The sequence below is a fragment of the Salvelinus sp. IW2-2015 genome, linkage group LG31, assembly GCF_002910315.2.
Source record: "Salvelinus sp. IW2-2015 linkage group LG31, ASM291031v2, whole genome shotgun sequence".
NCBI classification, from domain to species: domain Eukaryota; kingdom Metazoa; phylum Chordata; class Actinopteri; order Salmoniformes; family Salmonidae; genus Salvelinus; species Salvelinus sp. IW2-2015.
The window spans coordinates 6911476-6927572 of record NC_036870.1 but is presented as its reverse complement, the minus strand read 5'-3'; the positions used below and the strand labels follow the sequence as shown (position 1 = coordinate 6927572).

The 16097-nt window shown below is 42.4% G+C and overlaps 1 protein-coding gene across 2 annotated transcripts in view; it reads left to right on the top strand.

Annotated features, from left to right (window-relative positions):
• LOC111955561 (serine-rich adhesin for platelets) overlaps nucleotides 1-16097 on the top strand; it is a 77646-nt gene that overhangs the window by 16303 nt on the left and 45246 nt on the right. For both annotated transcript variants that reach the window (XM_070436431.1, XM_023975768.2), the window contains exons 2-3: nucleotides 1328-1439; nucleotides 11829-15331. In XM_070436431.1, coding sequence (XP_070292532.1) covers nucleotides 1328-1439; nucleotides 11829-15331 — 3615 coding nt within the window. The remainder of the gene's footprint in view (nucleotides 1-1327; nucleotides 1440-11828; nucleotides 15332-16097) is intronic.

Sequence of the window (16097 nt, the reverse complement as noted above, 5' to 3'; positions counted from 1 at the left end):
GGTGGTCTTGCTAGCTTGATTTAAAGTATGGTTTTGAAATAAGTAGTGGTAGTGACTGGTTATAGTTTGAAAATTAGGCAGATGGATGGGTTGGTTGGTTGATAGGATAGCCTGAACATGTGAAAGTTGGCTTGGCGTCTCTGGCTTGAACGAATCAAGACTGATAATTACTGTTAGTGGGCTCATTTTATGCAAATTTGAATAGTTATAATTACTAACATTTTGAAAATGTTAGTAGTTTGAATGTGTGTAGCTGAAATGGTTAAAAAGCAGTAGCATTTGTAATGGCTGCACTTCGTTCATATGATTGGCATTGAATCCAAGAAGTTGTAAGTAAATGAAACGTTTTTGAAATTGAAGTCAGGATATTTTTTTTTTTTTTTACAATGCTACCACTGTATTCCTTAGGTTTGAATGAGAACCAATGTCCATTTATGCTAATTTAAAATGGTTATAGTTCCAAAAGTATAAATAGTATCAAAAGGCTGTATGCAAACAATTTATGTTGATTCAGTGTGCACATTTTGGCGTCGGTTTAGAGTTGATCACCTAAACGCTTCAAGAGGCCAAATGATCCTCCATGCAAGTCTATGGCTCTTTTATTGTCATTGAAATGCATGGCAATGGTGGCTCATTTAAAATATGGTTGTAGTACAAAAAGTATAGATGTTATCGAAAACATTTTCTCAAGCTTTCTAAATTGGGACAATCTGCACATTTTAAACATGTGTTTCTACCTTATACGCTTAGTGTTGTTGCGTTTGCTCTAATATGAAAATGTATGCCCATTTTAACTGATTAAAGGATGGAGGAATGAAAGAATATATGAAGTGTTTCCATCATCCTGCAGTTGGTTTAGACTCGAGTTTCTAGCTGGAATGGTTAGAAAGCAGTGAGACTGTGAATATCTACCTCTCATGGTCGCCAATGACTAATGTAAATATTGCATATTTTAATTTGTTATAATATCAGTCTTTGACAATCATTCTGAACACCCCAACGTTGGATGGTGTTGATAGCATGCCTTAAATGGTGAAAGATGATCCATTGATTTACAATTTCTTTACCATTCAAGTCTATTGACTTGCATTTAGTTTTATGCAAATATGGTTGTAGTACGGAAAGTATAAATACTATCAAACATTTTCTCAAGCAACCTGAATACGGTCAGTTTGCACATTTTAAAATTGATTTAGTGTTAATAGCTCAAGTGGTTTAAGTGCTAGAGCGAGTGGAATAATTGTAATAAGAAGTATGTAAGAAATGTAGAATCGTGCTTTGCCTTCAGCAAGCACACCAAATCAGGATGTATTTGTGTGTTCTCCAGTGCTGCTGAGACCAATGGATCTGGTGGCGATGCCCTGGGGAGGGATGCTGAGGACTGGCCTGATGTTAGTCACACCAAGAAGACCAGATCTCTGACTGCTCCCAGGCCAAAGGTCAGTTGGGGTCCTTGACCCCCCGTCAGTCCTTTTGGAGATAACTGGGAACGTGGCGTGCTCCAGACCTGGGTTCAAATACTCTTTCAATAGCTTTCACATACATTTCAAAGGAAGTGTTTTTTTTTTTTTATATTTWTTTTTTGAAAATAGAGGTATTGGAATATACTGTATTTAGAAATACACTTTGAAAGTATTGGCATGCATTTGAAAATACTAATATTTAAAATACCAATGCATTTGAACCCAGGTCAATTTTTTCTTTTTTCTTTTTTTTTTATACCTTTTATGTATACAGGTTTTTCTCATTGAGATAACATCTCTTTTCCAAGAGAGACCTGGTCCAATAGCTGCAGGGGGAACAACGTTTCAGACAAAACAACTTACATACACTAACACAACATTAAACAAAACTATAAACACACATACAGTACAACAAACACATCTGTTTGGTCTTAGTGGTATGCATTTGGAAACAGTTTCAAATAGTAGGCTATATAAAGTATTTTACGGAAGTAACTTTCTAGTGCTGAGCGATTAACTGACATTTCGTTTTTTTTAAATCAGTTATTAAACAACTAATTGACAGACGTCAGATCAATTGCAATTGAGAAATCAAGTCAAGAACTATGTGGGATGCTGGGCTGAAGGGAGTTGTAGTTTTCATTAAGCAAATATTCAACCTAGTTCAGCGCAGAAACTTGGTAATTAACTACAATGTCCATAATCCTTTGTGGATTTTCCCGGCTCAGACAGAGACGAATCAGAGGATAAGGCGAAGCGAGAGGTTTCACTCTCACCAAGATCATTCCAAAAACAACCCCAATACGTTTCTTCCCACCTTTTGGGATAACGACTCCCATTGTTAGGGCAGAGACATGAGCGTCTCGTCATTATATACAGATCTCTGGATGGATACACTTTTACGCTTGCTACATTAGGTTGTTTACACACAGACCGCTTGAGAGAGGAATGTACACAACGAAGAGGGGGACAAACAGTTAATGAAAGTATGCCTTAGCTACTTTGAAGAATTAATTCAACGATTTCGTCAGACAGCTCTGCAGCATACTTAGGCAGGCTAGCTAAATGGGATGACTCAAACCAGTACAGTATGGAGAGCACAACATGTTAGATGGGCTGGCTGGCGGGCTGACTGCTACTGCCTGAACAGAGATGATTACTTAACTAATAAAGTCATCAAAATAAAAACAAAGTTTATGCTTGTGTTCGTAGCTCCAACAGTGCAGTAGTATCTAACAATTCACAACAATACGCACATCTAAAAGTAAAATAATGGAATTAAGAAAAATATCAATATTAGGACGAGCAATGTCGGAGTGGCATTGACTAAAATACAGTAGAATAGACTACAGTGTATATACATAAGAGATGAGTAAAGTAGTATGTAAACATTACTAAAGTGACTAGTGTTCCGTTATTAAAGTGGACATTTGGTCTCTAGTCATTGTCTACAGTGCTCAAAGAATCACACAGAGTTACAATTCTATGAAAATTATGTTTGTGTGCAATATCTTTCCTTATCAGCTTTCATGTGTATGGTATCCATTTGAATGTGCTTTACTATAGTATGACTATAGCTCACTCCTAACTGTTCAGTGTCTGTTTGAGAATGCCTCATCTCATAAGGGCAACAACTGCTTTTGTTGGTGTTAATGTGGTGTCTGTCATTTTAATTGAGAAACCGTTGGGGTATTTCTCTTAGTTTTTCTCAAGGCTTTTCAGAGCAGGAGTATACTCTGGGGCTTATTTTTGTTTGTGTTAGAAAATGCATATTGTCTTTTTAACGTTTAGTGTGTGGCTCTTTTTCTAACAGCAGCATGCCAGTTGGTGTTCCCCTCCTCTCCCTCTGGCAGTTCTCAGTGCAAATCATGGCCATACAGTAGACTCCTCACATTGTGATCTGTGTAGCACTTATTTAAAAAGTATTTTGGGTAAACTATGACGTTATCAGGTTCTGCTATTCCACGCTAGAGGGAGGTTATTTTCAAATCATTTCCTATAAATAGCCTACTATTTTCACACTTGTTTCCAAATACAGTATTTCAAATTCCCCTAGGACCAAACAGTGTAAATGCATGGAGTATTTGAAAATACACTGTATTTCATTATTTTCAAACATGCCAACACTCTCCACATGTATTTCCAAATATATTCCAATAGGCTAAGAAGGAATATCCAAATACTTACTTTGAAATGTCTTTGAAAATAATTCAAATACCCTAACAAGTATTTGAACTCTGGTGTAGGATAGCAGCTTAATCCTCGGATGGATTTTGGTTGAATGTACAGTAGGCTATTTCCTGTTGCTAAATTTCTAGACTTGCTCAGATGGATTAGGGAAACGTTGACATGCAAACTGCTGATACAGATCCAGATGTTATTTTATCTACCTTAATGTTAATGATGGGATTTCAGAGTAGGGTGATCTGTTCCTAGATCTGTGGTTAGGGCCAACTTCTACTGCCAGCATTTCAGGGATGGTGGTGACAGTAGCTATGTTTCCATTAACTTGTCCAGTGCTTTTTTGGGGGGGTCAAAATGTATAAAGTCTGCATATAAATCAGACAATGGTCTGTTAGAGTGAGTTTCCATTGAACTGTCTTGTTGATGAAAACAGCTGGACATAATGACGTCACACCTAAAAAAATATATAAAAAAATATGGTGTTCAATACAAATGTTGTGGTTGAAGTGTCTCCATTACTCATGTAGGAAAATTGCGCGTTCATAAATTGGCGACAGCCTGTATATCCTCCCACCTATCAGTTTCATGTCTCAGGTAGCCTGCGAAAGCCAGCACAAATAGAATGCAATAATTGACTAATATTTGCCACATTTTAATACTTCTCATGTGTCAACGTATCGCCATGGTGATACTTGCACTCCTGTAGATCTGAAATAATTGGATTGTTAAACTTGCCAGGTAACTAGAAAAGCAAGGCGAAGCAATTCAGGTGTTCTTGAAAGTCTGGACAATCCATTTTTTTTTTGCAAGCAGTAGGCATTTAGAATTTAAGTGTGGAGTGGTGCTTTATAGTTATGCAGTGACATCAGGTGTAACGAGTGAGCTGAGAGTCGGGAAGCAAGTTCAGGGAGTGAGTGTTTTAATAAATAAAAGACAATGAACACGAAACACAAACAACGCACCGACATGGAAACAGAGTCAATAACACCTGAGGAAAGAAACAAAGGGAGTGACAGATATAGGGAAGATCATCAAGGGGGTGATGGAGTCCAGGTGAGTGTCATGAGGCGAAGGTGAGCGAGACGATGGTGACAGGTGTGCGGGATAATCAGCAGCCTGATGACCTAGAGGCCGGAGAGGGAGTATACGTGACAGTAACCCCTCCCCGTCGTGCGGCTCCCACCGCAAGACGCCGTCAAAGGGGACAAACCCGGGGATCAGGAGGTGACCGGTCACCACTGCTGATGCACGAGAACCTGTCACGACAGCTGAGGCGCGGGAACCTGTCGGTCAGCTGGGGCGCGGGAACTAGACAGATGGGTTGAGGCAGGGGAGCCCGGCGATCCGGCTGAGGCAGGGGAGCCTGTAGCAGTTCCCGGACCCGACGTCATGAATCTGACACAAACATTTTTATTAAAAAAACACTCCCTGATGCTTCCCTTAGGTGAGGTGTTATTCTGTAACGATGTGCACTGAGAGTCGGGAAGCAAGTTCAGGGAGTGAGTGTTTTAATAAATAAAAGACAATGAACACGAAACACAAACAACGCACCGACATGAAAACAGAGTCAATAACACCTGAGGAAAGAACCAAGGGGAGTTGCAGATACAGGGAAGATAATCAAGGAGGTGATGGAGTCCAGGTGAGTGTCATGAGGCGCAGGTGCGCGAGACGATGGTGACAGGTGTGCGGGATAATCAGCAGCCTGATGACCTAGAGGCCGGAGAGGGAGTAGACGTGACATCAGGTGCCCCGCTTACCTTCAAAAGTATTTGTCAATTATCATTTATTCGAAAAACACAGTGTCCGTTATCATTTTTCTCAATAAAGAGCGCTTGACAAAATAAGAATCCACCCATCGAACATATTTTTTGTTGTTGCAATCTTTAGAAAATGTCTCATATCTGCCGTTTCCATTGCGACATTACTTTAGTCGAATAAGCCTTGGTCAATGGAAACCTGCCTAGTGACACACTATATATACAAAAGTATATGGACACCCCTTTAAATTAGTGGATTCGACTAGTTCAGCCACACCTGTTGCTGACAGGTATATAAAGAATATAGAGCACACAGCCATGCAATCTCCATAGACAAGAATTGTCAGAAGAATGGCCTTACTGAAGAGCTCAATTCAACGTGGCACCGTCACATGATGCTACCTTTCCAACAAGTCAGTTAGTCAAATGTCTGCTCTGTTAGAGCTGCCCTGGTCTACTGTAAGTGCTGTCATTGTGAAATGGAAACATCTCGGAGCGACAACAGCTCAGCCGCGAAGTGGTAGGCCACACAAGCTCACAGAATGGGACCTCCGGGTGCGGGTCCCATTCGCCTGTCACTACCGAGTTCCAAACTGCCTCTGGAAGCAACATCAGCACAATAACTGTTCTTCAGGAGCTTTATGAAATAGGTTTTCATGGTAGAGCAGCCACACACAAGCCTAAGATCAGCATGTGCAATGCCAAGCATTGGCTGGAGTGGTGTAAAGCTAGCCGCCTTTGGACTCTGGAGCAATGAATCACGCTTCACCATCTGGCAGTCTGACGGACAAATCTGGGTTTGGTGGATGCCAGGAGAACGCTACCTGCCCCAATGCATAGTGCCAACTGCAAAGTTTGGTGGAGGAGGAATAATGGTCTGAGGCTGTTTTTCATGGTTCGGGCTAGGCCCCTTAGTTCCAGAAAAGGACAATCTTAACGCTACAGCATACAATGACATTTTAGACGATTCTGTGCTTCCAACTTTGTGGCAACAGTTTGGGTAAGGACCTTTCCTGTTTCCACATGACAATGCCCCCGTGCACAAAGCGAGGTCCTTACAGAAATTGTTTGTTGATCGGTGTAGAAGAACTTGACTGGCCTACACAGAGCCCTGACCTCAACCCCATCGAATACCTTTGGGATGAATTGGAACGCCGACTGCGAGCCAAGCCTTATCGCCCAACATCGCTAATGCTCTTGTGGCTGAATAGAAGCAAGTCCCCACAGCAATGTTCCAACATCTAGTGGAAAGCCTTCCCAGAAGAGTGGAGGCTGTTATAGCAGCAAAGGGGGGACCAGCTCCGTATTAATGCCCATGATTTTGGAATGAGATGTTCGATGAGCAGGTGTCCACATACTTATGGTGTATAATAGGTTAGTTAGTCCTTCCCTTGCCCGATAGAGGGAGCCAGTGTTACCATGCATGAGGTTTGCAGGCACCAAGCATACAATAGGTTTTGTTGTCAGTCATCATCAGTGATTCATTGTTCCTCAGAACAGAGGTAAAACCTCAGTTAAATTATGAAAATTAAAAACGTATTTTATTTCTAGCACACTAGTGAACACTTCTCCAAAGTGTTCTAGAAAGTCCGGAGACATGGGAACGTTTTATATTTGGTGTAAACACTGTTTTCTGCTAGTGTTTTGTGTGCATGTCTGAAAGCGTGTGGGTGTGTGTGTGTGTGTGTATTGCATAAAGGGGCAGTTAGACTGAGACTTACCCAGAAAGACTCACAGCTGTAATCAATGCCAAAGGTGATGTATTGACTCAGGGGGTTGAATACTTATTTAATCAAGATATTTTCGTGTTTTATTATTATTTTTTATACAAAATGTTTATTAAAAAAATCCACTTTGACATTAGAGTATTTTGTGTAGATTGTGTGACAATTAAATGACAATTAAATCCCACTTTGATTTCACTTTAATACAACAAAATCTGGAAAAAGGCAACAGATGTGAATACTTTCTGAAGGCATCTCCTATGTATAGCCAAGCCAGCTGCTATGGTAACATGGCATAACAACTATCATACATTAGTAGTTATCAAGACAGCATGAACAGATCTGGGACCAGGCTATAACATTTGTGCCACCACCAGCATCAACCTCGGRGGGGGGGGGGGGGCACGTTAATTAAGCTGCTTCTCTGCCAGTCGATGTTCACTTGTTTGCCCACATGTAACAATACTACAGTTTACTATAGAATTCTGTAGAATAGTAAACTACACACTGTAGTATCATGTGTATTACTCACTGTCGAATGTTGCAGTATACGGCAGACTACTATAGTAAATACTACAGTATTATCTGCAAAAAAAAACACATTACTACAGTAATGTATGTCCGCAAAAACAGTACTTTTTTTACTGTATTAAATACTACAGTATTTCATTAGCAAATACCTTGCCCATTCCCCTCCCCCATATCCCAATTTATGCCACCCATAAGTGAGAAACCTACATGCCTAGTATCGACCATATTGTGTTCCATACAGGTTATAACAAGAGCTCTGAACTCTGTTCATACCCCAGTCCTATCTATCGAAAGCTTATGGAAAATGTGCTCTTTTAGTATTTCTCCAGTAGATTTCCTCAAGGAGAAAGACTCTACTTCTATATTCAGTATACTACAGTAAAGACTACAGTAAATACTATAGTATATAAAAATAGTAGGACTACAGCATTTAAACCATAGTATATGGTCATACTCTTCGTAGTAGTCTTCACCAAGTAGCTCCTCATCAAAAGAATCTTCCTCCAAGAAGTCCATAACTTCATGGTCCTCCTCATCCTGCAGGCCTTCCTCAGTGATGACCCTTTAACACAGAAAAAAGGGGATCATGAATGTAAGGGAATTGTTATCAACCTGTTGGCAAGGTGGCAAAGTTATATTTTATAATCCCTTTCACTCTCACATAACAATTTGATATCTGATAGTACATAACTAAAATAATATGATTATGGATGCCTGTAGCAAAATGGAACCAGTTATACCTCCAACCTGAGCCTTCATAAGTCATATGATTTATCATAAGAGTTATACATTAATTCGTCCATTCAACAGCCAGAAGGCTCACCATTTTTTTTAGGAATCATATCACAGATAAACATACACCTAATGAGTTATCTAGCTAACTAATAATAATAGCTACCCTCTTTCTTTCTTCTGGCTGTCAGGATAGAAGCTACAAATCCAATAATGTTAGCTCTAATACCTAATAACAAATACTCTTCAAATTGTAAATTAGAGCATTTTATTTTGTACAGTCATCAAAGAAAACACGAAAAAGACGACAATCTAAATCATTCCTTTTTGGGTGACTGACTGACTGCAGCTTGAACAATAGTCAACAGGCTAGCTACCATTAGTTATCTCACAGGCTTTGGTAGCTAGCAATTTAACTAACATTATCTGAGGAGACACTATAGTGGCCTAGAAATACAATGACATTGCTAAAGTAGGCAAGTAATTAGTAGAAAACAACTTTGCCATCATTATCATGTTGTGGCAATTGCCATAGCTAGAAAAATTAGTAAAAAATGCTAACGTTAGCTAGTTAAAATCCGGTCCTGTCCCTCAATCTTAGCTAACTAAAGTTATGCTCCATCTAAAGTCAATCTGATGCTATTACAGTGATGACAAAATTATTTGCCTCCTTTTAGAAATGTTATTGTTTGTTCCATGTAACTATAATGCACTTTAGACTAAATCTTAATCAGAACATTGCAGTTCAGAGAATGTCATTGAGTAGCTAGTAGAACGTTCATTCGAGCATCGGTCCTCAAGAGAACATTATTGTGACGAATCATGCAACTGTGGAGATGGGAGAACCATCTCACTCATCAATCTGGTCTTCATGGTAGAGTGGCCATGACGGAAGCCACTCCTCAATAAAAAATCACATGACAGCCCGCTTGGAGTTGGCCAAAAAGCACCTTAAGGACTCTCAGACAATGAGAAACAAGATTCTCTGGTCTGATGAATCCAAGATTGAACTCTTTGGCCTGAATGCCAAGAGTCACATCTGGAGGAAACCTAGAACGATACCTGTGGTGGCAGAATCATGGTGTGGGGATGTTTTTCAGCAGCAGGGACTGGGAGACTATTCAGGATCAAGGTAAAAATGAACGGCGCAAAGTACAGAGAGATCCTTGATGAAAACCTGCTCAGGACCTCCAGACTGGGGTCAAGGTTCACCTTCCAACAGGACAACAAACCTAAACACACAGTCAAGACAACGCAGGAGTGCCTTCGGAACAAGTCCCTGAATATCCTTGAGTGGCCCAGATTTGAACCCGATCGAACATCTCTGGAGAGACCTGAAAATAGCTGTGCAGCGACGCTACCCATCCAACTTGACAGAGCTTGAGAGGATCTGCAGAGAATAATGGGAGAAACTCCCCAAATACAGGTGTGCCAAGCTTGTAACGTCATACCCAATAAAACTCAAGGCTGTAATCCCTGCCAAAGGTGCTTCAACAAAGTACTGAGTAAAGGGTCTGAATACTTACGTAAATATTTTCGTTTTTTTTATTGTATACTTTTGCAAAAAAAATCTAAAAACCTGTTTTAACGTAACAATGTGGGAAAAAGTTAAAGGGTCTGAAATACTCTCTGAATGCAGGGACGAGCTACCGAATGTCATTTTTGCTGAGTTTGGACATTTACAAGCGAATGTGAACGAGACATTGTGCAAATTAACAAAGTTTTGGATGCATCCTTGTCTGAAGGAAGAACAGTACTGGCTCTGAAACAGCATGTGTACACGCTGTGCCTGTGTGGAGTCTGGGGTCGCTAGGGCAATGAGCCTACCTGCTCTCCTTGAAGAAAAGGGGGGAGAAGAAGATGGGCCGAGAACAAGGAAATCAAGATAGTGGCTTTAATTACAAATAATTAATCCAATCCACCTTTGACTTCTCAAATATGGCAGAAGCCACTTACTTAGATAACGCCACCCAAAAGTTTAACTTGCTAGTTAATGCAGAATTCAGCATTTTTCACGCAGAAAAATAAATAGAACGCTTAATATCTTGCTGCGTTTTGTAAACGCAGATGTAAAATGCTTCTTATTGTAATTTCTGCTCGGCATTACACATTTTGTGCCTCAGTTGTGTTTCTCCACTGAGTGCCGTTTGTGAATTCTCATCTATCAGCAGACAGCACTCTGACTGTGTCGATACTTTTCTCCGGTACTTTTCTTGGTGTAGCCAACCTACTTTTCTCTGTAAAATACAAGGAAATGTAGCTRGCTGTGTGACTGGCTCAGCTGTTCTGGGGAACTACGGTAAGCTTCATAATGTGACCGGTGAAATGAAGAACGCGATCTGCTTTATCTCGTATTGCACAAGTTGACTGTGTGTATGTACATAAACATTAGCTACAAATTTTAAAATGTATTGAAAAACTTCAAAGAACTAGTTTCAACGATATTGATGGTATTGAAAAACCATCCTGTGGCTATATCCAAATACCCCGGTATACCGCCCAAGCCTATAACATTCATTATCATATTTATTCAGTTATCATATTTGCATTTCACTTTTTCTTATACCCGTGGGCTGCCACAAAAAAAGGGGGGGAAACAAATCTGAGAAATGCATATCAAGAAAGATAATGAGCAGCATCAAAAGTTGTAAGAGTTTGTATGCAAGGAAAATAAACAACCTTTTTTTCTCCACATTTTAGTGTGTGTGTGTCTTTGTGTCATAACACATAGTTGCTCCATCCATATACTCAGGTTTCACTACTATTGTTATCTTCTGCGTTTCACTCAAAGAGGAATTCTTTTCAACTCTGCCCAGATTCAAATCTGACAGACTTGCCTAATGGAAAGCGTTGCATTCCATTCTCCATTGTCATCAAGGTGCAACGAAGGCACACTCACCAGAATAACATTGCAACTATGTCTTATCAAACGTAATCATAGGAAAACGGTGTCCAGACAAATAGGATATGGTTTGTGTTATTAGCTACCAACACTTTGTGGCTCTCCTCCAATCATTCGCACCTCATCCCCACGGTCTGACGCACCACTGGAGATCTACATCTCTGGAACTGATGTTGTTCAAACTAAGGGTGGAGTCCTCTTTGAAGTATGTCTTGGAAGGGTGTCTCCGTGCTCCTTTTTCACTGAGGTGTAGACGGATCAACTCGGATGAACAAACACTGGCAGGATTCTATAACTTCTGTTCAATACATACCAGGGATTCTTGCCTTTTTGTTGTCAGTGGAGCGTTTCAAGCGCTGAGTAATTGGGGTTTGGTTCTTATGAAATCGAGAGATTATTCTCATGCAAATTACACGGTGAGCCTACTGGCTCTCTACGGAGCAGTTGATAGCGTCGAAATGAACGTTTCATACTCCACGTAATGTTCGGTCTCTTTTCTCTCCCCAATCTCTTTCTCCCTTTCTCTTTTTAGCATATTGTCCCCCCTCTCCCTCCCCGTCTCTCACTCACTATCCCTCCCTCTGCCTTTCCGTCTATCGCTCGCAAACAGGCCAAGGACCTCAGCTACTCAGAGATGGACCTCCGTGCCAAGCCCAAGAGTTTCGGCACTTTCACCTTCGGCTTGAAGAGGAGTAAGAAGAAGAGTGACAGGGATCTATCCCAGAGCATCGTGGTCCTCCACAGCCCCGATCCAGAGGTCAAAGGGCAAGAGGAGGAGGAGTCTTTGGACCTCAGCCTCTGGGACATCGGCCAGGGCGGTACTCTGAACAAGAGCGTAAGGTTCACTATGTCTCAGCCTGACATAAACACTACGACACGGGTCACCTCTTATCCTCCTGCCACTGTCCCCAACGTATCGCAGGCCCAGGAGCCCCTGATGGACAGTCCTAAGACTGTCACTAACCAATCAAAATCCCAGGAATCCCTGATGGATAAGATTATTCCTATTGAAGTGGGTCGGGCTACAGGAAAAGCCCCTTTAGCTATGCCTGAGATGGTGTGGGACGAGACCTCAGAGGAAGAGGAGAGCCCGGATGTTCAGTGTGACAACGCTTATGCCTCAACAGACCATACTGACACAACTTATATGGATGTTGATAGCTTTAACCCAACTCCTCCCTCTTTCCCATCTATCCAACCACCCTGCTATCCATCTAGCCCACCGACACCCTTTTGCCCTCCTATTACAGTTTACACCACAAACCAGAGAGATGACATTTCCCACTCCCCATTACCCAGCTCTGACCCTGTGAGTAGTGGTCTTTCTGATCCCGTCTTTCCTGTTACTGAATTCCCACTTACCAAAGCTGAGGCCTGTGTTACCTTCTCCATTGGCCAACCTGTTGTTGCTGAGAATATCAGCACTGTTACCCCTAATACTGATCCCTCTCCCATTGCCTTGGACCCCAATAGAGAAACCTCTGTGACTGAAACAGACACACCTGTCCCTGAAGTTAATACCGAGACCTTTACGCTCAACCGTGATACTTTGGCTGACGACACTGACACTCCTGTTCTCACCACTGTCAGCTCTTCTCTTATCACTATCAACGCTGTTACTGACGTGGACACTCTTGCTGACACTGTTACTACCATTGGCACCACCTCCATCAATGACACTTCTGTCTCCACCACTGATACATCTAGGCCTGAAACTGTCACCTCTGAAGAGGTCAGCACCGCTATTCCTCATCCTGGCCCCTCTCCCGCTGAAATGGTCATCCCCGTTCCGAGCACTGACAAATCTACAGCTGAAATGCTAGCCTCCATTGCAAACACGGTCTACTCCGTTACCGGCAGCGACAACGCTGTCCCCAACACTGACACGTCCTCCGCCAACAAAGAGGTATATGGAACTCTGTATGACTCGCTATTTCCTCATAGTTTCACATCGGAACAGAAATCTGCCATATCAGACCCTCACTCTACTGAGGGACGTCTTGACACCAACCTAACCATGAGTTATGACACTGACCCACACCTGTCCTTGGGTAACCCCTTTGACTTATTTTTACCTGAACCAGTTAAACAGGAGTCTGAAACTGCCATTGATCACACTGAAGCTAGTGTCAGTGGCACCACCCAATCGACTCCATTACGGTCTGCCACTGACGCCCCTGTCCCCGACATGGACATACCTGCCACTGTAGTCTCCAAAATGGATGCCAGCCATCCTGACACAGACACCGCTGCTTCCCCTAAAACTAACCTCACTGCTAGTGACTCAAAACCAGTATTTGAAGATCTTTATGACTCTCTTTTTCCTGAAGGTTTTCCCTCGCGTCACATATCTGACAGATCTGCCGTCACTAGTTACACGTCTAACCCAGACATGGAGACATGTGACGTTACGATGGACTCTCCACCTCATAATATGGACACTTCTCTTGAAAAAAAGGATCCCGCTGTTCCTCAAACAGACACCTCCGACCCTAACACAGATATCACCCTCACTGAGCCTGAGAGTTCCGGTTCTCTTGAGTCCACACAGGGGGAATCCTTTGTCCCAAAACCAGTCACCATTGACGCTTCCGGCTCCTCTACAATCTCTGAAACAATGGCAACTGCGACCGGTCAAGAAGCAGAAGTAGAGATTATGGAAGCGAAAAATATTCTGAACTGTGATGCAGACATTGTCAGGGAAAAATCATATGTGTCCACAATTGCTACTGAGGAAGTTCAAGAAGCAGAGATGATGGAAGAGGCCAACAGCATAGATTCTAATAGACAGGTTGAGGAACATATGCCCTGTGATGCAGAAGTTGTCAGGGCAAGCTCACATTATGTGACCATACCAGAGAACAGCAGTGCCATGGAGGTCACTATATCATTGGTCCATTACAGCATCCTGGACGATTACATGGAGGAGAGTGGAGTTGAAAAGGTCAAAGCAGAGGAAGAGAAAGGCACGGGCAGACAACGGAGGAATGGTAATGAAACCACCGAAATGGGATGGAGTGTGGCGTCACAGAAAGACACTGAAGAAATGTTCGAAACGAGGGATAGAGGTCAAGAGAATGAAGTCCACAAAGAGAAGAGAAACATTGAGTCCCAAGAAGAGAGTGACACGGCGAGCCTAGTGCAGGTGGAGGAGAGAAAAGCGAGAGAAGTCTGGCCACTGGTGAAGGAAAAGAGGGAGGAGGGGGTGGAACCAGCCCTACCGGTTCAGCCGGTGCACACGCTCATGGAATGTGAGTCGCCAGCCTCACCTTTCACCACAGAGCAGCATGGAGAGGAGGAGGAGGGGTCAGGGAGTAACCGGAGTGTGGTTACGCATGTYTGCCTGGGAACAGAGGCCTGCACTTATACAAATGCTCAGACCCCAGGCCAGGAAGAGCCACAGGAGGGAGTGAACGAGTCCCGCAGCGCTGAGGATAAACACTCGAACAACAGAGGGCGAGAGGACACACTCAAAACACACAACACACTCACACACACCGCCGACGGAGAGGAGAGGATTTTAGACACACATACAGCAGAGATAGTGGACTTAGTCACTCGTACCGCCGAGGACACGGGTGCACCGAGCGCACCCTCTTTCACTGACCAGAAAACAAACGTAGACTCTGTCGCACACGGTGCAGATGGTGAGATCAGACTCCCACTTGACACCGACAGAGAAGAGACATCGACAGACACATTTGCGCACAGCGCTGAGTCCGAGTCCAACACATACACTGTAAAGAGAGAACACAAAGGGACACTCAGTACTGAGTGGATAGACAGCATTTTTACTCAGGACACAGACAGTGGAGACAGTGGAGAGCCAGTGTCAGAGCAGGTGGCAGTGAATCCTCCAGTCACAGGAGACCCAATCCTCGAGAGACTTCAGAAGAGAGCTAGCGGTCTTGTCACTGAGGACACAGAGAGACCCGGTGCAGAGCCAGAGCAGGTGGAAGTGAAGCTGTCAGTCACTGCAGACACATTCCTCAAGTCACAGAAGAACAGAGTCAACTGCCTCAGCCAGCCAGAAGGGTAAGTGATTCCATTTCATCTGATATCCTTACTCTGATTTCCAACTTTTCTTGATGTGTGTGTTTTGAAATGGAGGCTGAAGTGATTAAGTTTCATGTGATCATTCTATACTAAATGAGCGTGTGCGCAGATTGAACACGTGTGTCTGAGTGTGAGGGAACGCGGAGACTCAACAACAATAGGACTAATTGATCTATCATGTCTGCTGTGCAGTAAATTGTATGTGTATGTGTATGGTAGTAGGTGGAATAGAGGACAAAATGGTGATGTCCGTTTTCTCTGCAATGTGTCTGGAATGTTGTTTATTGGAAATGCAAAGACTGTTATTATCTTATACTGTTGTGATTTATGGTAACTAGCTATAATAACGAATTGGATTTACAGTTGAAGTTGTAAGTTTACATACACCTTAGCCAAATACATTTAAACTCAGTTTTTCACAATTCCTGACATTTAATCCTAGTAAAAATGCCCTGTTTTAGGTCAGTTAGGATCACCACTTTATTTTCAGAATGTGAAATGTCAGAATAATAGTACAGAGAAGGATTTATTTCTTTCATCACATTCCCAGTGGGTCAGAAGTTTACATACACTCAATTAGTATTTGGTAGCATTGCCTTTAAATTGTTTAACTTGGGTCAAATGTTTTGGGTAGCATTCCACAAGCTTCCCACAATAAGTTGGGTGACTTTTGGCCCATTCCTCCTGACAGAGCGGGTGTGATTGAGTCAGGTTTGTAGGCCTCCTTGCTCGCACATGTTTTTTT